This window comes from Aythya fuligula, chromosome 1, assembly GCF_009819795.1.
Source record: "Aythya fuligula isolate bAytFul2 chromosome 1, bAytFul2.pri, whole genome shotgun sequence".
Taxonomy (NCBI): domain Eukaryota; kingdom Metazoa; phylum Chordata; class Aves; order Anseriformes; family Anatidae; genus Aythya; species Aythya fuligula.
In genome coordinates, this window is record NC_045559.1 from 14,200,531 (window position 1) to 14,222,523 (window position 21,993).

At 42.4% G+C, this 21,993-nt stretch overlaps 1 protein-coding gene across 5 annotated transcripts in view; it reads right to left on the reverse strand.

Annotated features, from left to right (window-relative positions):
* Positions 1 to 228: 228 nt before the first annotated feature.
* The window catches only part of SRPK2 (SRSF protein kinase 2), a 142,459-nt gene continuing 120,694 nt past the window's right edge, over positions 229 to 21,993 (reverse strand). For 2 of the 5 annotated variants that reach the window (XM_032208133.1, XM_032208134.1), the window contains exons 11-17: positions 21,289 to 21,777; positions 16,326 to 16,426; positions 16,127 to 16,234; positions 6,416 to 6,485; positions 5,608 to 5,700; positions 5,079 to 5,171; positions 229 to 1,871 (exon numbers count right to left, since the gene is read on the reverse strand). In XM_032208133.1, coding sequence (XP_032064024.1) covers positions 1,687 to 1,871; positions 5,079 to 5,171; positions 5,608 to 5,700; positions 6,416 to 6,485; positions 16,127 to 16,234; positions 16,326 to 16,426; positions 21,289 to 21,777 — 1,139 coding nt within the window. In that variant the 3' untranslated portion in view covers positions 229 to 1,686. The remainder of the gene's footprint in view (positions 1,872 to 5,078; positions 5,172 to 5,607; positions 5,701 to 6,415; positions 6,486 to 16,126; positions 16,235 to 16,325; positions 16,427 to 21,288; positions 21,778 to 21,993) is intronic. The other 3 variants (XM_032208136.1, XM_032208137.1, XM_032208135.1) reach the window with 2 other exon arrangements.

The window sequence follows — 21,993 nt, forward strand, 5'->3', positions numbered from 1 at the left end:
CCTATGAAATGGCTCTGTTTTTGTCTTGTTTCATCTTGCGCCCTCTCAGATACAGCCCCTCATTCCTCGTTAGCCTTCAGTATGCTTTGATTTATACAGGTGATGCTATTTTGTGACCAACCCCATCGTACATGAATCACAGCCAGGCTAACCCCCACCCGCCACCACCACACAATTCTAGCAATGAGTTGGCTTTACGGCTAGCAAAGATTCCAATGACCAGCACACTGTCTGAAAAAACAAAACACTTTAATTAGACAACTGCAAGCACCTCAAACAACTGGTTATTGTTACAGCATGGGGCTATCTTCTCACAATCTAGTTATTGCAAAGGCATGTGAATAAATTTCATATGGACAAAGTCAAGAAAAAGTGGCACCATAGTTACATGAAAATCAGAAGTAAGCTTACATTCATCCCACTGACTTCTAAAAGAGGCCAAAACACACCTCTGTATTTTACATTCTAAAATCTGTATTGCCTATAAGCTTCAGTCTATGTAGCTTTTTTTCCTAGGAAACACGTAATTCTTGCGTGCAACTTACAAAGAATAATCGTATGTCTAGTTATGGGAAAAAAATAAAGCTAGTGCAATTTGTTTTAGAAACATGTAAAGCTATGAATGGAATGAGCATGATCTTGCTTCTTGCATTTTACCCACTGCACTGTAAATTATTTGCAGCTATCCTTCCTTAACTGATTCCAAGCACACACTTTTATTATAAAAGATCAGTAATTCTACACAGAGAGTGGTTCTCATGCTCAACTTTTAATTTTTTTTCTCCTTAAGGTATAGTACAACTTACAGTGCTTATAAAAAGGCAACACCATATGGTACCATGTCTTCACTATCACATTGTAAGGGAAATTGCTATTTTCTTTTCTTAAAAGCACTTAAAATAGGCAAAAGTTCTAAAAGGGAGTGCTAAATGATAATGCATACTTTATTAGAAAGAAGTCTAGCCTTCCTTTAAAGTGCCATTTGGGGAATGAAATCCTGTAAACCAGAGCCACTTTGTTTAAAATCCAATGAACGGGAACTGCTACAGAATAGAAAGTTTACACAATTCCTTAAAGCAGTTTAAAGTCCACTACATGCAATTGGTTTGCTATAAAGCTCTCTAAAACTTAGTAGCTTTACTCTGAAATTGAGTCCCCAGTCCCATATTTAAATGGAAATAAACATTTACAGGGTGCATTTACATACACTATAATACAAGAATGACGTCCCTTTGCCAGAAGATAAAATTGTACAATTCCTTGCCGTAACTCAGTACTGACTTGATAAATTTCTTACGCTTGTAAATTATATAATATGCATCAGCTAAAATATTTTTTTCATAAATAGTTACAAAACTTGCCAAAACACATGGGGGGAAGTTTCTCTTGTTCAAAAATCTGACATCTGAATGCCACACAACACAAGAAACAATGCTTAGAGACACGTTAAAGTGTTTTCTGAAGAAAGTGGGTGAGTAAACTACTAGCTGAAGACAAAAAGACTACCCTTCCCCAAGAACACAGTGCACAAAAAGCAAAATGTCAAACAGTACCTCAAGCAAAATAAAGGTCTGAGGATTGAAGCCAGCTCACGTGTGATCCTGCTAAAGAATTTGTGACAGTCACCATTTAGGTCCGATGCATTGGAAGTGGTTGCTGGCTTACTTCTACGGCTGGGAGATTCTGCTAAGAATTCAGCCACGGATGCCTAAGGCATTCTCCAGCTGAAGCGCGTTTCTCTGGGACCATTTCTAGCATGGGGATCAGGAAATCTGTAAACTGTGCAGCATCTTCGTGAGGCCAACCATACTTCTCCACAAGCACGTCAAAAAGACTCCAAGGTTTCAGCTTGGTGATGTGTCGGAGCTCTCCTGTAAACAGAAACATTACCAGTATTAGACAAATACCTCTTCAGCCCTGATAGTGACTAATCCCTGATTAGTTTTCCTCTAAAAAAGAAAAAAACACAACTCATTAGGCTGAAAATCATCGTTTAGGAAGGTCTGCACACTGCAAGCTTGCTTGAGGTCCTCAAAATGAGCATGCCTGATGTCAAAACCAAGAAATCATTCCTAAAACAAACTGTTACACCTGGACTCCACTGTAAACAAAGTTTCTCTGTTTTTTCCTGTTGTCTTAGAATCACTGAGTCACAGAATGGCCCGAGTTGGAGGGGAGCCACCAGGATCATTGAGTCCATCTCCTGGCTCCACAGAGGACCACCCAAAAATTGGACCTTGTGTCTGAGCGCTGTCCAAATGCTCCTTGAACTCCAGCAGCTCGGTGCTGTGCCCGCAGCCCTGGGCAGCCTGTCCCAGTGCCCGACCACCCTCTGGGTGCAGACCCTTTCCCTAACCCCCAGCCTGACCCTCCCCTGTCCCAGCTCCATGCCGTTCCCTCGGGTCCTGTCGCTGTCCCCAGAGAGCAGAGCTCAGCGCCTGCCCCTCCGCTCCCCTCGTGAGGGAGCTGCAGGCCGCCATGAGGCCTTCACCCCATGCCCTTACAGGAGGGCACTCGCTCTCATGCTCACGCTGTCCACAAGAACACCGCAGGCCTTTGCTCATCGATCAGCCAACAACCCGAAATCTTACAAAAACTGCTCCAACCGTAGGGCACAGCTCTCACTAACAGCTCATTCAGCCTCACCACGCGCCATTTGCCGACAGTGCCACGAGCAGAGAGCAGCAAGACCTCTCACACAGCGAGAGCAGAGGCTGCCTGTCTTCGGCTGGGTCGTGCCTGGGCATTTCCAACACAAGTATGGCCCATGAGTACTGCTGAGTCAAGCCACAACAAAAAAAATAAGGCAAAAGGACTCCAGTTTAGGTCTATACGGACCCGCAGTACAAATGTACAGAGCAGAAGACATCTTGGAGAAGTTTGTTCACTTCCAGGCTTACTCTCAGACCTTTAAAATCCCCACACAATTCTTAAACTGAAGTGCTGAAAAAACATTTCACTACTTACAAAACTGGTAGTGTATTTTCTAAGTGTATACACTCCAGTATTGTGCAACAAGCAATCTCTCTGCCAAAAAGCAAAATAGTGTCTTGTTATTGACTGCAAGCAAAAAAAAAAAAAAAACAAACAAAAAAAAAAACAGGCTGGGTCTGTAACTTCTCCAGGCTGCAGCAGTCACTGCCAGGGTTGCCATAATCAGTTATCAACATGGGGTGGAGAGGGGGATGATGCAACAGCCTTCACCTCTGTATTTAAATTAGGTAGTATGGGGCATTATATTCTATATATTCTATATATATATAGAGAGAGAATATCCGATATTATATTCTCCATGAAAAACCCAAACATTTTGGAAAGCCTGGAAATCCAAAGTCATCATCCATTTTGTGAATGAAATGCATTTGTAGCAGAATCGATTGCACGCCTTTAAACCCCAACGCCTGCATTTTCTTCCTTCCACCCTCAGGTGGTACGAAGGGCACAGCTGCAAACTGAGGATCCTGGGGTTCGCTGGCTGTCCCTGTGGAACCTGAGCTCACACTGTTTATTTTGTAAAGTGGAGCTCAAATTGGCAATATCTAAGCTAAGACCAGCATGCCCTGAGCAGCACAACATGCTGTGGTGTTTTTCTGCTGAGGAACAAACTATCTTAGCACTACAGGCTGGAGGTTTTCCACAAGAAACTCTGTGAAGACCATAAAAACATAAAAAAGAAGATGGGACATAAAAATTATCTCTGTGTGGTCTGAGAATTAAATTAACGCTTCAGTTCTGCACTGGGGATGCCGGAGGGTACATCCCTGCACCAGACCTTTACTGGTTTGTACACTTAGGGACCTGTTGTCAAAGAGTTTGTTCATCTCAGCTAACATGAGCTTGGTTTTGAGCCTGCTGACACTGCAAGCTCCAGGCTCCCACCTGGGTGTAAGCAAATAGCTGTGTTGAACCCATCACTGCAAGTTTCACTGGCTGCTTTTGCTGCTTTGCCAGTCATCATATTCCCCCCGCACGCAGCCTTCTCCCCTCCAAACTGCATCCCAGGCTTTTTGGTCTCCCCCGTAAGGCAGCCACCCACGGCTCCTGCCCTCCTGCACCCTGCCCAGCCCGGTGCCCCCCTCGGGAAGGACCCGAAGCCAGGCGAGGTCCCTACGCGCTCGCAGCGCAGCGCCAGAGCCTGGGCCCCGCCGCGCCCCCAGGTGCCCGCGGTGGCTGGTCGGCGCTGGCCCTGCCGACAAGCCGCCCGCCGGGCACGTGGGGGCACGGGCACGAGGGAAGCCGTGGCACTGCCCTGCGGGAAAGCCGCTCGCCAGCCGCCGGCCTCAGCCTCGTGCTGCCACAGCCGTGCCCCAGCACTCGAGGCCGCACGGGGCTGCCTCGTAAGCGGGGAGACGAGAGGGGCTTGGAGCATCCCCGCGCTGCCTCCCGGGTTCATTCCTGTCTTGAAGCCCGAGCACAAAGAGGTCAGAAAGGTCAGCGCTGAGATTCGATTGCTTGTAGCAAGTGGCCGTGCCACGAGAGGGGCTGATTTTTGGGGGCTCTGTTGCTGCGCGAGGCCACACAGGGCTGGGTGTGACCCAGGGCACCACAGCAGCAGCAGCGTTGGCAGCAAGGCAGCACGGCGCACGGGAGAGCGGCTTTCTCCAGCGCCCCGGCACGAAGCCATCCCTCCTCCTCAGGAAGGGTCAGAGCCCGAGGACCGCACACACCTGCGTGTCTCCTGCCCGGGCAGGAATTCTTTTTCCACCCTGTTTACTCCTTACCAGGTCTGCCAGACCACTGTGTATGATCAAAAGCAGCCCGCAGCTCATTTTCCACCAAGTTACAAGCTCCGCGTTCCCTGATTGCTTACATTTACACGAACATTTGACAACAGATTCACACAGACATTTGTTAACGTTCACACTTTGCTGAGTACATCCCAAAACAATTTCTAAATGAAACACCGAAAGGAATGCTGCAAATTTTTGCTTTCCTCAGAAAGCCAAGTTTACAGCGAAATTCTTCTTTAATAAGAGCTCTCCGTGTAAATGGATATATTTCTTCAGTACCCATAACCGAACATACTCTCCTCTGGGATAGTATTATGCTTTAAATTAGTGGTGCATAAATACCGTTACCTTTTTTGGTGAAAAACTCCTTGGAATATTTCCCCAACATAGCGTATTTTCGAGGGATTTTTCCCAGCAGTTCAATGATCAATGCTATGTGGTCTGCATTGGAGAACATTGCCAGCAAAACAGAAACATACAACAGTTTAATCAGTACATTGCATGCACACACTAACACTGGCCCGGTACAGACAGAAATAGATTGATCCTGGTGAAAAAAAAACACATGCACCATGGCTAATTTGGGAAGATGCTTTCAGCAAAACTTCCTTCTCAAAACAGCATCTGGGTATCAGCCACTACAAACAAGTTTGGCTCCGTCCTTTAAAACGTACCAAACAGTTATTTTTCAGGAAGTTTAGGTTAAAAAATAAAAATAAAATGAGTTTGTCACAGATTCCTGTGCATTTTGGTTTTCAAAAATAAATTTGTGTTGTGTGATTTCAGAAAATGCTCCTCAGCGGGACATGCTACAACCAGCAACAGCAACTCCACTTCTGTCTGCATCACGGCACCTTTCAAAAAGAAGAGGTACTACCTCTGCGATTGAAGAATTCCCGAGAATATTTTCCAGATAGAGCAAAGTGCCTTGGGATATTGCCTAGCAGCTCTATGATGTGTGCTATGTGGTCTATGAGGGAGAGAAAAAAAGGATACGGGAGTGGAAGGGGCAGGGAAAGGATGGGATAAAAAAGAAGAGGAAAGAAACTGGAATTAGTAAAAAATCAGAAATAGTTTCAAATCAACAATGTTTGCAGCAAGTCCATGCAGAGGTTTCCAGGATCAGCAGAGCTCTGGCATCATTAGTAGCACTTAGGAACAATGAATGATGCCCACATTACCACTGCAAAGGGCATTTACAAGCAAACAAGCATGAAAATGGACAGGTATACAGGTGGAAGCAGGAGTTAATTCTCTTGAAAAAAAAATAAATAAATTAGTAATTGCCTAATTCAAATAAAAATACACAACGTAAACATTATTCCGGTGTCAATCTTATAGAGAAAATACTATGAAATTCCAAATTGAGGTTTCTTTTCTAAACTATAAACGTTGTTATTCTCAATCAGGTTTCCACACATATGCAATCTTACAAGAAGGGCAGTTTAATTCCTTCAGGCAGTTGTTAACTAGCTGAGTATCTGCAGAAGGGAGGTTTTGCCCACCCACTGCTAGTGATGGAACTTAAAACTAAAAAGAAAAAAATTGCATTTATGTTCTGAAAACAATGTGTATGAACAGTTCACTCAAAAAAACAAAAGTTAAGCCCACTGTAAGCTCGCTAGAAATTTGAGAAGAATGTGAAAATACAGCGAAACTCATGGAATAACCCCAAAGGTTCCTACCTTCATCCCTGGAATAGTCTTCACCAGAATGTGGTTCAAACAAGTAATCTCCAGTTGCTAGCTCAAACGCCTATAACACAACAGACATAGTGATGGGTATTTCAGAGGGAAGGCTTTTCGTCTCCGAACGCCAGCAAAACACCACAATTATCCCGGAGCCACGAGGGAGCCAGCACTCCAGCCCCTGGCGGCACCTGAGGCTACTCACCTGGGAGCCAGCAGGCCCACAAGCCTGAACCCCGGGCGTTTCTGCCTCCACAGCCAGAGGGATCGGAGGAGGTGGGAAGGGGTGTGTGGGAGCACGAGCCCCAAAAACCAGCAGTGCTGAAACCCCTTCACCAGCTGACCACCGAGTTCTGTGTGTCACGTCCAAAGCCACGGCACCGACCCCCAGGGCAAGAGGCACGGCTAAAGGCACGGTGCTGGGATGCGAGGGGGTGCTGGTGTCAGCTGAGGTTACACATTTAATAGACTAACGTGTTAAACCGAGTTAAGTGTGGGTGGTAGAGAAGTTGAGAGATTTCTAGATACATGGCAAGGAGCTACACTTGTACCTGACGTTGTGGACCAAAGTAAAGTCTGAATCAGAAATAAAATCCTTTTATAATTAATCACTTGAAATTATTCAACAGGGTAAGCCTCCTTGATGACTAAATCGGGAAGTTTTTCCAAAGGTGTTTTTGTTAAACCCGAAGTAAACACTGCAGTCATGGGGCAAAGCACTGAGACTCCCATTGATGAAGGAGAGGCAGAGGGATGATTGATCCCTTCAGGTTATTGCAACGCTTCCACGGGATGCTAACCCTACACTGGGTCACGACAAAACCTACGGGCAGTTTCTCCTTGCAGGCGTGATGTGTACTGAAAGCCTCAAGTACCGAAATAATGATGGGAGCCCAGACTCATGTATGAGCATGGATGCATCCAGCCTGATTTGTCGACCCATTCCCTTCCGCTCTGGATCACCCATTACCCAAGCAGCCTCAGGACCCTAATTTTTTCCAGGTGCTGTAAGCAAACTACTTTCCATCTCCAAGAGCAGGGGAAAGCATCTGAGCCACAAAATCATTCCAAAAATCAGGCAGAGCTGGCACAGGGAAGGAATGTCACTGTCAGAACATTTACTATAAAATGTTACAAATATTACAATATTTATAGGATCTAAACACACACTTTTCTGTTCCCATTTGTACCGTGGAGCTGCTCAATCACCTGTACCTTTCACCTGTTTACGGGCACTCGATTTCTTCAAGCTGTGAACTGCAGAGTGATCCAAGCGGGCTATCGCCAGACCAACTTGCCCCGATCACACAGCAGCTGACAAAGCCACAATGCCCTTCGCTGGCATCTTTGTTGATCCTACAGACGGGCATTTCTAAAGTCACCAAGCACTTATACACAGCCATTTACCTTCCTTCTTCTTCTACTCTGAGTTTGAGACTTTTTACTTTACAGCTTGAAAAAAAATCTGAGACTTCATAAATTATTACCGGGTATTTAAACTGAATAAAATGTCAGGGCAGCCAGAAGCTATCCGTGGAGAACACAACCCAGAGAACGTCGTTGCTCTCTGGAGAGGAGACTGAGAAGCCACAGGAGTCCCCTCCTTATCTAATGGGAATACATTCACTGAAAAAGCTGGGTCAGCTGTCTTAGGAGAGCACTTGCCAAAGGGGCTGATTCCTGCCACTAAGGAACTCATCTCTACTTAACGCAGATTCCTGAAGAACAAAGGAAATGGAGATGGATTTAGCCACAAAGGTACACTGCAGAAGAACAGAGCTTCTGTCCCTCCCCAAAATGAAGTATTAATAGCTCAAAATGTCTGTGTGGAGTTAAAAAGATTAAATTGGAAAACCTCTAACAGCTCACAGAGAAGCACAAGCAGCAAGCACACCAGAGCAGCACGGAGGAGCTCTGAGAGGGCACGGGGCAGAGCTCAGGAGGCAGGAGGAGAGGCTGGGGGCGCTGGGGTTGTGCGAGGAGAAGGGATTTAGTTGCTGTACCCCACTACCTAAAAGGCAGGGACAGAGAAGATCGAGGTTCACCGTTCTCAGGAGGGAACTGTGAAAGAACAGGGAATGGACACGGGTGACAACACGGGAAATTCCTATGATATGAGGAAAAAATCCTTCAGAGAGATGTGCTGAGCACCAGGACAGGCTTCTAAAGGCTGTGTTAAAGCCATCTTGAGAGGTGTGTGACACGCAGCTGGGTGAGGCCCTGAGCAACCTGATCCAGCCCTGACGCCACCCCTGGTACAAGCAGGAGGCAGACAAGACGACAGGACCTCTACAGATGCCTTCCAGCCAAAATATGTCTGTTATTTCTACAGCACTGCAAATGCAGGTTAGCCATATTTATGTAATTTCTTTCCCTCTAGAAATATTTTTTTTAGAACACAATTTTTTTGAACGAAACTCTGAATGATCATCTTATCTTCCTTAATGTTGACATTTGCCTCCCCAGAAATCGGCGTCCCGATTATTACATGGAGATATCAAGCGAGATGCAGCACGCTCACCATATGGCACAGGAGCCCGAGGCAACCATCCATCCTTACCGCCTGCATTGGCAATCGCTACTTAGCGCTTCTCGGAGGCTATCACAGAAAAACAGTCTAGACTGTTTTTCACCAGCTACAGATGGAGAACGTTGCGGATAAATGGTCACCCCGCTGCGTTTGTAGGCTCTGGAGAGGCTACAGTTCCTTCCCTGCCATGTGGTTGTGCACGAACCTAGCACAATACGGAGCTGTTGGCACCGCCACCACGCATTGTGGACCCGTGTCTGATCACACCATTGGAAATAGCTGCGTGCTCACTGCATGGCAGCTGTGCGCTCAGCCCGGTGATTGGAAATGGCTGCGTGCCTAGGGAAAGATGTCTGGGAGAAGAATAATTCGTTTGGCCTTCATCAGGCTCCCTGAATTCCTCGTACAAAGCCCCAGCTGAAAAAGGACAACAAACTGGAGGCCGGGATCATTATTCTGACAGACGAGATCCAGCTCTTGGCCAGAGTTTCTCCAGCCCAGCTGAAATGAAGAGCTGTGAATGAGCAAATTGTAACTGCTTTAAAAATAGACTTGGTTTTAAGCACACTGTTCCGCAGGTAAGTGGGAGCATGAAAAGAAGAGCAAGAAGCTTTCAGAGAGAGGCACACCGGGTAACAGGTTGTTCTCCCATGAACATCTTACTCTAACGATTCAGGCAATGGAAGGAATATAAAGGGGATTTTGCACGGTTGCTGCTTGGAAAGAAAGGTCAGACACACATGGGATGCTTGGGAAGGGAACAGCTTTCTATTATTTGCTATACCCCGAGCTCAGAATCATGCAAATGCTGAGCGTTGCCTTGAAAAGTCAATTTCTTTGGAAATTCATTTACTTCTGAATGTTTCAGGTTGTCCACCCACCACCTTCAAAGCAAAAGGGTGCATAGTGATTAATAACAGCATTTTGTGCTCTATCTGCCTACTGAAAAATATGTGCACGGTGACTTGAAGTTTTTCTTCTCTCCCAAGCAGATTTTTGATTTTCCATTTTCCCTCAAAATGCTGCTTCTGTGCAGACCAAGGCTTTGCCATCACACCTTCGGTGGTGTGCCACTTGCACGTACCAGCACAATGATACTCACGGTCCCATGGGGACATGGCTGTTTAATCCCACTGGCAACACGAAGAGTAGTCAAGGAGTCACCTCCCTGCTCCTCGTTAGAGGACGTTATGCAAAGAATTAAACTGGGGGCTGAGCAACAAGCACTTATATGCACATTTAACAGAAGTTACTGCACTCTCTCATTCTTCCTTTTGCCCTTTTGAGTTGTCTCATACGAATAGAATGAATGACTCATAATAAAAATAAATTAATAAATGAATAAAAACCACCACCGTGAGCTTGCTTGCCTGGTCCCCCAGGCTGTACCAGCCTTCTCCCTTAGCTCTCCAAAAGCTGTTTGCTTGCCTCCTTTTTCCTCTTACCCAATATCAGCAATACAAAGGTGATATTCCCTTAATCATTCCTATTCTCTTTGGGTACAAAAAACACCAAGTACAATTTCTCCTTCTCAGACTTCCTGACAGTCTACAGCTATGACGTATTAGCGAGTTCTCATTACAAAAAGATATTTCAGGAATCACAACTCACCACAAAAGCCACTTCTGATATGTGCTAAAAAATATTGTCTTGTTGATGTCCTAGCTTGTGATACAGTCATCTCCTCCCCGCAGTTAAAACAGGACCGTACCTAATGACCAACACGAGTCAGATGACGAGACTCATCGTTTCAGGTGCTTTTCCTGTCTCTGATCCAAAGAGCATAAAGAAAGTGGAATCACGGAGCTTGCAGTCATTTCCAGGAGCAGAACAAAGAGATGTGCTCGACCCATGTTAACTCCCTAACCTCGCCAGCATTTCCTGCAGCAGCAGTGGGGCACTGTGTTCCCTGGGTTTGGAGATTTAGGAACTGCTAAATCACTCGGTGCCTGCTCAGTTTGTGCTCCGCAGAAAGAGACTCCCTCAGCACTGCAAAAGAGGAAATGCAGCCTGATAAAGTCAAATGATCAAGAGTGGTTTCAGTCCTGTCAAAGGCACTGCTGGATCCAGATCTGCTTCTTTTTTTGGGTTAAAATGAAAAAAAAAGGAAAAAAAAAAAGAGGAATGTACCTCCCTGTTGGTATAATTAAAGTAGGGTTTAGTACAGCAAGGGCACAGAGCATTTTCTAGACTGCACTAACTGTGAAGAGAGATTTCCAGTGTCAGCTTTGCATGAGAGCAGTAGATAATCCCACTTAAACTGGCCACGTTGTTGAAAGAAAAAAAAAAAGGGGGGGGGGGGCACTGTGTAATTTCCTTAGCAAAATATGTAAATGTGCAGCAAATGATCACAAAGATTACTCATACTAAAGTCCCTAAAAGTCTGGAAAAAAATGAAGTTGCACTTTGTTGCATTCTTTGCTCATCAGAGAACAAGCAAACTCCTCTGTCATAGTCTGGAAAACCCCACTGGCATTTAATGTCTTTCATCAGCTTCACAGCACATCATGCATGCAGTGACTATACATGTAAGCCTCCAAAGACATGGTCATCCTGTTTTCTCCCCGCTATCTTCCCCTGCCCCCTTTAAAACCCTAAAATTCAGATTACCTGAGCAGAGGACCGGTACTGGCCTGAGAATACCCCCTTTCACCCTCTAAATCTGATTCAAAGAGGTACTTACCCTGTGTGGGGCACAAGAACTGAGCCATGCTGAATCATCTAAAATTAGAAGATTCAGCCCACAGGCTCCTGGCTTACAATGCTCCTTATTCACTGACATAACACCACAAGAAAGGAGCTGTAAGGTTTTTAGCACTGAGTTACTTCTCCCTCTTTTACCCTGCTTCAGTTACACTGCAAGCTATTTGGGTAGAGTCCTTACATGACTCTGTTTGTGCAGACTTCCAGCACAATTAATCCTGATCAGAATCTCTGACTACTTCGTACTGAGTATAATATAAACACAACGTGACTGTTCTCTCCGAGGAAGCTGCATCAAACACACGGGGCTGCTGGCTCGATGAAGCCAACCCGCACTGGCACAGCCCAGCTAATGCGAGCACTTTGTGCAGACACAACACAGCACGTCCTAAAAGCCAGGTTCATAAGGGGAGGACTCTGCAAGTCGCTGTGCACACGTGGACACAGATGCTTTGCCTGCTCAGGGCACCACCATTTGCTTTGTAAAAAACATCACCATCACCTCCATTCTCAATACTCAAGGTCAAGTAAAACTGCCGATGAATGGTATTGTGAAAAAAGAGCTTGCTGCTGTCGTGATACACCATGACCGTGCCTGACAGCAACACTTAATGCCATAGACACAAGCAGCAGCTCCACTACTTGCCTGGTCAGTGCTATTCCCAATGAGCAAGATTATTTCCTTAGCAAGCAACAGGCAAGGAAAGGCCTTGGGCTCAAATGGAGAGTGATAAAGCACAAGACCAAGTTCAGCTGCCAGGTGAAGCCTGGCCCCATGCACTCCAGGTAGCGCAGCACAAAACCTACGAACCAGGAGACACAAAAAGATCGAGGTGCCTAATGAACATATACAGGGGTCAGCTACTGACATAGAAACCCTACAGACCCTAAATTAATTCAAAGAAAGGCCCATTTTTATTTTTTTTAAATGGATTTAGAAATATCTGACCCAGTAGTGGATATATAACAGATGGAAAATCCCCTTCTGTTTTGCAAGCTGAGCAGTCTTTATGCATGCATTGTACTGCTAAGCAGTGTTCTGGGCCACATAGGACCCAGCTCTTTCAGGAGGGTTTGGCAGCCATGTGGTGGTACCTGAACACTGCACACTGAGCTGGAGAACCTCACCACAGCTGTGAAGCAGGAGGTCTGCTGGCAGCAGGAGCTACATAGAGCAGGGAAATCTCACCTAGACCAGCCTCTGTGAGAACACTGCTCAGAAATCTCTGACTGAGGGTCCCAGATACACACAGATCTACAGGATACATTTCAGCATGTGATTCCATCTTCATGAGATTAAAATATTTTAAACCCTCTTCCAGATCAGGTTCAGAGAGCATGCCCAATAATTCAAAATCACAAGCATGTGTTTTAAAAGCCCAGTGTGTCTCATCTTTGCTCAGACACCACCTCGCTATACTTTGCACTCATGTCAATTCACATCATTCAGATTAGGCACAGACTTTTGCAAGATGTGCACTGTCTTTCAGTAGATAAATTGAGACAAGAAAATGTAGCCAAAGTCAAAATCATTATCAGAATGAAAGACCAAACCTGCAATTATGTCACAGCTCCCAGAGCAAAGCTGAATGTCACCTTTCCAGAACAGGTGCTCAATACCAGTAACAAACATTTCTAACAGGGATACGATCAGGGGAATTACTTACTTACCCTGAACACTACCTCAGATTTACAGTCACTTATTAAGATATAGCTAGCCCTTAACAGACAACACTTTAAAAAAAAATTTTTTTTTTTTCAAACAGTGAATGAGAAATACCATATGCAGGTAGCAAAGGTAGCTTGTGTGCTTGTGTGACACCCGTCTGCCTGGTGGTATCACACTGGGCAAAGTAAGGAGGCATGGAATACCATGAAGAAAAAAGTAATGGCAGTGCTGCTGGACCACTCATTTTGCACAGCACTGCTTCCAAAATGTCCTTAATGACATTGGACCTGTCATACAAGCAAAGCAACGTTTCGAAGAGGTGGAGAATCACCTTCCTCTACATTGAATTTGAAGTCTTAGACAGCACAGCTAACAGAATACCTGAGCCACATTTTCAGCCCGTCAGAGCAAAATAACCACCACCTTCAGCTCCAGCAGACAGTCCCTTTGAAAACAGAGCTAAAAGTAAACACTACAGAATTAAATAAGGAAACAAGGGCAAAGTAACCTAGGAGGACGTTTTGTGAAGCACACCTAGGTACAACAAAGAATCCAGACTTGAGGAAGCAAGTGGGACTCTCATGGCATTAAAATGCTTCAGAACTTCACTGTTCTTCGATACTACAGCAACTGGAGATAATCAAATCATGATTTCCAAAAATGGCCTAAATAAGTTAATTAGGAGTTTGCAGTTCTACATCAGTCACGTTTCTGCACGTTTTAACATTTCAACGCATTAAAAGTCCTCTGCAAACAGACAGTTAAGGTGTTTGGTTAGTACCTACCTCCGAGCTGTATTCCCTCTGATTCAGGACGAGCACTTACGCTGCACTGACCCACTTCCTAACCGCTCCGGAATGAAAGCAGATCCCAAGGAGTTTTCAAACTATGAATTTCTGGGGTGAGGAAGCTTAAGGCACTGATCTCTATCTTCTACATGACTCACTTGTACAGCAAAGATAACTGAATTCAACTATCGTGTAGCAGTGCTTTAAGACTGTAAAGTTTCTGCAGTATTTTGAAGAGCAAAAATACGAAGTCTGTGGCAGAAGATGGAAGAGAACTCTAGTGTTTCTGCCTCAAGTGCTTTACTGTCTTTAAAGTTTACATATGAAATAAGCAGAATTGTATTTTTCTTACAAAAATAATGAAATTCCATACATAACTGTGAATCTGAACTAAGATACCCCAAGTGGCAGCAATTTGTTAGATTTTGTTTTTGTCAGTTTAAGAAAGGACCTACAGGAAGAAAGCAATACAGCCTACATAACGTGAAAAAGAATTCAAGTGTAAGGGGCAGGATCACTGTCACAGAGTGAAACAGCCCAGTATTTGCTCACACGTTCATTTCCTCTTGTACAATGTAGTTTTTCAACACTCATCCAGTCACTACAACTATTTAAAATCGGATAAAAGTTCTTACAATGTGTGATAAGAACTCACAGATCATGTCAGTAGCTAGCGTCCTTCCAAAGATCTCTTTTCTATTTAAAAGGAACAAGAAAGTCATTTACAACCCCCACCAAGTATCAATTAGCAGGATGCAGGCTGAATCAGTACAACCTTGAAGGAAGAATACAGAGTATTCAACACCGTAATAAGGAATCGGGTTGAATTAAGGTAAACAGAATATCAGGTAAAAGGAATGATAAGTCCCTACAGTAATATTATAGATAGCTAAGAGAAGACCCATTAAAGAGTTCACAGAATTCAGGATCAAAACTGTGGAAAATTTTCAATGCTTCATTTTCAATGTAATCGAAAAATTCTACATTTTGCCTCATAATCGAAGAGTAAATTTAGAAATGGATGTTCTTTTCTGTGTACTAAAGCAAAAACTAGTATTAAACTCCAGAGAAAGCATACTTGCAAATTTACTTATGGGTTAGTTACTTCCAACACATGGCTTGCTGAGCTTATAATATCTGTAGGATTTTATGTTCCTTTCAATCCTCCTCCTCTCCCTCTCAGTTCTGCAATTCTTCTCATCACCCACGCCTGCAAACTGTGTCTAGTATTTAAGTGTTCTCCTCCTCTTCACACACTTACTCTTTTCAGACATGTATTTGTAAAATATAAAGATTTGAATAAGTTTTCACTTTTAAAATAGACAAAGGTATTTCTAAATGTATTTCCAAAACTATCTTTAATGAGAAAATGCATGTAGCTTGTCCTCAAAGCGAGACTGCAAACAGAATCAATGTTTCAAAAAGTTATTTTCATTTTTCCTACTCTCTATAAAAATATATCATTTCAGTTTTACTGTGTGTTAAAACTAATTCTACAGAACATTACCATATATTTTACTAATAAATTAAATTCCTTCTCTTCAAGTTCAGAATCTAAAGATGTGATTTGGAAACCAAATCTGATGAATGTTTTCACTGAAGGTGGCAAGAATTTAAATTATTTCAGTGTTTTGCTACTTTATGTAATAAAAAGGAATGGAAACACAGCAAAGGGTTGCACAGATTCTAAGACAGGAGGGAAACATGCAGTCATACAATTTCAATTAGATTTTAATATTTAAAATATACCTATATTTTCCTTCAAACTTGCTTATTTTGGACTGCAGGTTTAAGATGCATCAAATGAAAATTAGAAACCTCCTCCAAAGTATTTTCTGTTGATTAAGAATGCTTAGAATACTGAAATAAAGGGGAACAATCATCAGTAGCTATCTGACAGTACGTAATTTATGGTATTATATTTGTGTCAAAATGTCAGAACCATCCTCATCAGGATCGCTCACTAAATAAACGACGGTTTTTAGGAGGTTTTAGAATACGTATTGTGTTGTTCTTACCATACACGCGGTACTCCAGATATCAGCAGGTGTACTGTAACCTGCTCCTATTAAAACTTCTATGGATCTATATTGTCTTGTCTGGATGTCTTCTGTGAAGTGTTTATGCTAAAACAGAAAGAACCACATTAACAGGAAAAATGAGCAATAAAAAGGCTTGTTCTAAGTAGGAAGGCTCTAGAGCTGACCTGATACTTACCACCCAGCAGGCATTCCCCAGGTCAGCAATTTTAACTCTAATTTTATCTGCATTTCTTGGGTCCAGTGGATTCACCAGTAAGTCAGCAGCACGAGTTTTTGCTAACACAAGCAAAATGCAAACCAGTTAGTATTCAGAACATACTTTTCATTCTCCATAAGCAATCTTGCCTTGACACTTGATCCAGTTTTCTAATACCTTGAAGACATCACAATAATTTGCTTAATGTTATGAGGAATTAAAGCAATGCAAACAGTATTTCTTACCTTGATTTCTAAATATCCTTACACATTTCAAGTGCAAATTGTTTGTGTTTTTACAGCAAATTGCCATGTGGCTATTATTAAAGTATCTGAAGAAGCTCCGAAGCAAAAATGGTGCATATGTTTCCCTAACAGACATGCTAAAACTCAAACTCCAAGAACTCCACACAAAAGATACATTCTTAGAACAGTTTGGTTGAGAGAATAAATCTGGCACTTCCATTCTCGACTAAGGCACATACAGTCTGCCTCTTTTTGTTTGTTTTAATTTGCCCCATTGGGAAAAAGAAATACTAAAATCTGGATAATTTCAGAGCCATTAATATAATATATGTATATATATAATCTGTATAATTTCAGTCATCCGTTTCACAGATCATTCAGCCTTGAATCAAAGTTCTCTGAAGGATCTGTTTGCATTAAACACAACTCAAAGTGAAATGGCAGAACTGTAATCAGTTTACAGGCCTTTATAGGCTCCTGGGACACTGGAGACCCTAGCACACGTTAGGGTCCTGACACTGCAGGACTGCTGCTTTTTTGTTTGTTTTGGCATACCACCATTCACTGGCTCCTAAATTGCATGGGAAAGCAAGCAGGTTGATTTGAATGTGGAGGAGAGAACCAGGTATCAAAAATGAGGCAGCAGCAGAGGAATTATCTCAGCTGCTTCATCAAAAGTTACATAAGAAACTGGTGGTAAGATGTAAAAGATCTACTAGATAAGAAAGGGATCTGGGGATCCAATACAATGATCACTTAAACCGGTGTAAGAATTGGAAGAAGAAAATACACTACAGGTGAGACAAGGAGAGAAAGGAGAAGGAAGTCTAACAGTGTGAGTTAGGCATGACTGGGATCAGATGAAGATCTTGAGCTACTGGGACAAAAATCTGAATGGGCAGTCAGGGAGAATAATGTCTGGATGGAAAAGAAGATGGCAGGACTAAATGGTCAGAAGGGCAGTGATGTCAAGAAAACAGTCCTCTAAAGTAGCTGGAATGGAGTCCAAAACTCTACTTCAAACAAAGCACCAACATAGGGCATAATGATAATATAAATATAAGAATAGAGAATATTAAGGCTGCATTCCAGCACTTAAAAGTCAGGAATTAGTAATCTTAACTTGAAGTCTTCCCTTAAGAGCATGCTGCATAGCAGTATGTTTTTTTTAAGCACAATCACATGCATTATTCAACAACTAACAAGACCTTTCTCAGCTCAGTAACCCTGGCAAAAAGAAGATATTGCTGAGTAAATCCTTCCCATACCTCTTACTGAAGGTGAAGTATTGCAGTAAGTAAAGCAGGAGAATAAAGGGGGGAAAAATGCCTCGTTAGTAAGATATCTGAGTATGGCGTTAGAAAAAAGCATTCTTCAACCTCCCTTAACAGAGACTGGAACACGGTAACAGGCAAGCGCCTCCACCTTCATGTTTTTCTCCTGAACTCAGTGAGTTAGTGTCCCGTATTTTGTGAGAGATGAATGAGACCTTGCATTCTGATTTTGACAAATGCTGATCATTCACAGCTGACTGAAGTCAACAGGAGCGTACTTCTTAGCAAGTACTCTCAAGAAGTGTCCTATGGAGCTCAACCTGAGCGCAAACTTTGTGAGCATTTCTAATTTTCACTTCTGTGTGTCCTAGTTCCGTAAAGCTGAGAAATATCACCTCCTCTGCTCACAGTCACACCACACAATATACTTAGTAAACATTCAAGCACTGCAACAAGGAGGGAAGTCATGAGGAAATTGATAAATTTGTCCTGAGAGCATTTGGTCACACAGTGCGAACTAAAAAAAAAAAAAAAAAAAAAAAAAAAAAAGATGAAAAAAGATAAAAACTTGAAAAAAATAGTTGCTCAGCTACTGAATGCAAATCTGTCTGCGCTGAATGAGGCGAGTATCCTGAAGAAATTAAGATGAGGCCACGCTATTTAAGAATGTATAGCAATAGCTACATGGAGAGGAGCAAACAGTCTGTGTCCATACCAGAAAAGGGTACTAAAAATATACTGAAAAAGTACCTTCATCATTTTTATTACTGTTTAAAGCCACAAGTGCTGTTAAGATTAGTAACATCAAGCTTATCCTCCTTCTGAGGAAGAAGTGAGCTATGGCTGCATTTACTGATCTCTCCTTCCTTTGCTCACAAGGCCTGTAAACTGCTCCTGACGAGATAAGATCACGGAGGAATGAAGTGGGTCTGGTTCTCCAGCTGGGGAGATAAGCTGCTCCTGTGATGACAGTAGCAGCTTTGCTTTGGGGAAACAGGAGGATTTTACACAGCACCCCAGGAAAACAGCAGTAGAGTTTTCCTGCCCATGCACTGCCAGCAGCATGAAGAGGCTATGGAGCATCTAGGAGCCTTTAGGGGGAACAGGGCACACGGAGACAGCCTGGAGGATTTATTAGCCCGAGTCTTGACCTCCTGCAGAAATTCAGCTCTACCCAATTGCATTTTATTTCATGTTTCTTACCTACCTACAGATTACCTGATTTAGTCAGACTGTAAAATAAACCATGTGAAATGCTCTTCTGGAGTCTTAAATGGGGAAATACACTCTGCTGTACTTCTGCATACAGCTCTGTTTAAATTTAGTAACTTCATCTGGGACAATGTTCACGCAGGCTTGGCGATCTTCTCCTGAGCTATCTCATTTTCTTCTATCCGCTTACAGATTTAGTCTCTCAATATTTTTTTTATTGAAGTTGAAACCCATATATTTATCATTTAGTCACTGACACTATAAATAAAGCCTATGGGGTAATACTCTGGAGCCATTTAATTCAATGGCAAAAATCCATCTCTTTGCACAGAAACCAAGATTTCACCATCCACGTCTTCTATAAACAGGATTTATAGACAGAAGTTTTGGATTTTAGCAGTTTTGGTGGCCAAAATGTAAATGTCCAAACCCAAGCTGAATACAGAAAAGCCATCATGAGTTGAGGGCTGGCAACATGCCTTACAGAGACAACAAAAATAAATAAATAAATCCTGTTTAGATTTACCAAAAAGCTTGAGAACTGTCTTAAACTGAAAAGAACTATTAATGAATGAAAATAGTGTATTTTGAAGAACTTTTGAATATCACTGATAAAAGATAGAACAAGCTAAAAGCCGCAGCTGGACAAAGCCAAATTAGTTACAGTTCTTCTAAAATTTCAAACATACTTTTTTTTTAGTCTTTTAATTTGCCCAAATCAATAGCATTATTTTTATTTTTATTTTTTTCCAAAATATGTTTTAAGCCAAACAAAGCTTTCAGAGCTTATTAGATAGGTGCATTATTGCCTTGTTATAAAAAAGGAGCCAGGTTAAATCATCTCACAATCACCTCTGGCCTTAAGCTGTGTGAATAATGCTTACTGGCAAACATCATCTTCCTTTTCTCTTTCCTACTGCTCAGTGCACATAATTCACCTACAGTAACTGATCTACTACCCTTAAAAACAAGTTCTACAGCAGAAAAAAAAAAACAGTTTTGCTTTGCTTTTAAAATTTAAGACTGCAGATTTATTTAAATTGATCAAGAATGCTTTTGTGCTGTGTTCCAAGCTGCATCTATCAAGCTCCCGGATCAGAATGCACAAAAAAGCATCCAGTTTATGTAAAGTATGCTTACAGCTGAGCCACTGCCTTTGAGGAGACTGTTGGAGATTTTTCATAACTTAATCACTGCCCTTCTATAACATTCACTTGCCTCCCCCCCCTACTTTTTTTTTTTTAAAAAGTAATCAAAGCCCATGGTACTAGGCAAAAGTCTTTCATCAATTCCACCCAAACTTTTTTCAATTTTTTTTTTTTTTGATTTCTTAAAGTCATTCAAAACTAACAGAGTTTATTTTCCTTGAAACTTGTTCCCAGGAGGCCAAAATTCACCAAAATCATTTGGGACCAAAATAACATAAAAGTCTCCTCCTGATTTCTAGACATCAGCACTGCCTTTTTTTTTTTTTTTTTTTTTTAATTCCAGAAGTCTTCTAAGATGAAACTCTAAATTTAAAATAATGATCATTTGGATTGGACATTCACATGACGTAATATTCAATGATCAGAATGTTCAGAGTTAGACAAAGCCAAGATGATTAAATCAGTCAGCAATGAAAAAAGGGTTTCCAGTAGTGGGCTACAGCTGTGATCCAGTCCTAGCTATGGCTGATCTGACCCCATATCCCACATTCTGACCAGGTGTGAGCAGTGCCTAGGAAAGCAAATATTTAGGAGCAGCCTGCACACACTTCTGACTGCAGAGGCTGGCATCATGGGCACCATCTTCTCAATGGGTACTCTTCAGAGTCAAGCAGGGAGCAGGCCAGGACATTAGTAAGTTTGGCACTAACCCAGAAACTAAAAATGTTTAAAACACTTCAGCTGTAGGTAAAGAAAAGACAACATCACAGAGAAGTTCCAGATCTACTCTTCAATCAAAATAAGGGAAATGGTGTGACAGAGACCTCCCTTTATTACTGAAAGGTGCTTTCACACCACTGAAAGAAGTATGTGATGCTCTACCCGTAAGGCATGGTACTGGATTTTACACTTAAAAAAGAGTAAAATTTTGCATACAAACTTCACTGAACAGAGATAAAACATTTACATAAGGCTTTTTCCATTTCCGTTACTCGTTCTACAATCAGACCTACAGCTCCAAAAGACTTCAGGCCCAGTATATGCCACCAAGAGGAAAACTTACTTTTAGGCAGGTCTCCAGTGCTTGAAGCTGAAACTGTTCTGCTCCTGTCGTGAGATGGGCTGCTCTCCTCTCTTTCAGTTACAGTAGATCCTTCAGAAACAGCAGAACCACAAGCTACAGACTCTAGAGCCCCAGAGAACACTGAAGCTGAAAATTCAGAGAACTGTGACTCAGGAATTTTATGACGTCCATTTGGCAATTCACCATTAAACTGTTCATAGGAGCTGCTATAAGAGTAATCACTTTTTGCATTTGGCTCATCAAGATTATACTCCTCTGGATTTGGACATTCTTCCTCTTCCTCGTCTTCATCTTCAATCTGTTGTTCCAATAGGAAAGGGCCATTGACAATATGGCCATTTGTTTTGGGGGATTCTATCCACTTAGGGTCTGTAGGGTCATTGTTGACAAGTTCCTGCTCAACATCGTCATCTTTTTCAGTGTTTTCTTTCTCTGTGTCTTCTTTTTCATCCTGATCTTCTGCCTCACCTGAAAAATTTTAATGAGCAACATTTAGATCACATATCAACACATCCTTTTGAAATTAGGCATTCCTAACTTTTAACTCTTCAGGAAGTACTTGACTTCCAACATAGCACACAAGGCAACTCTAAATATCACTGGAACATGCAAAGAGTTTAAAATCTAAATTAAAGGCAAGAGAAGGATCTAATAGGGCTGCTGGAAAACAAACAAAAAAGAACA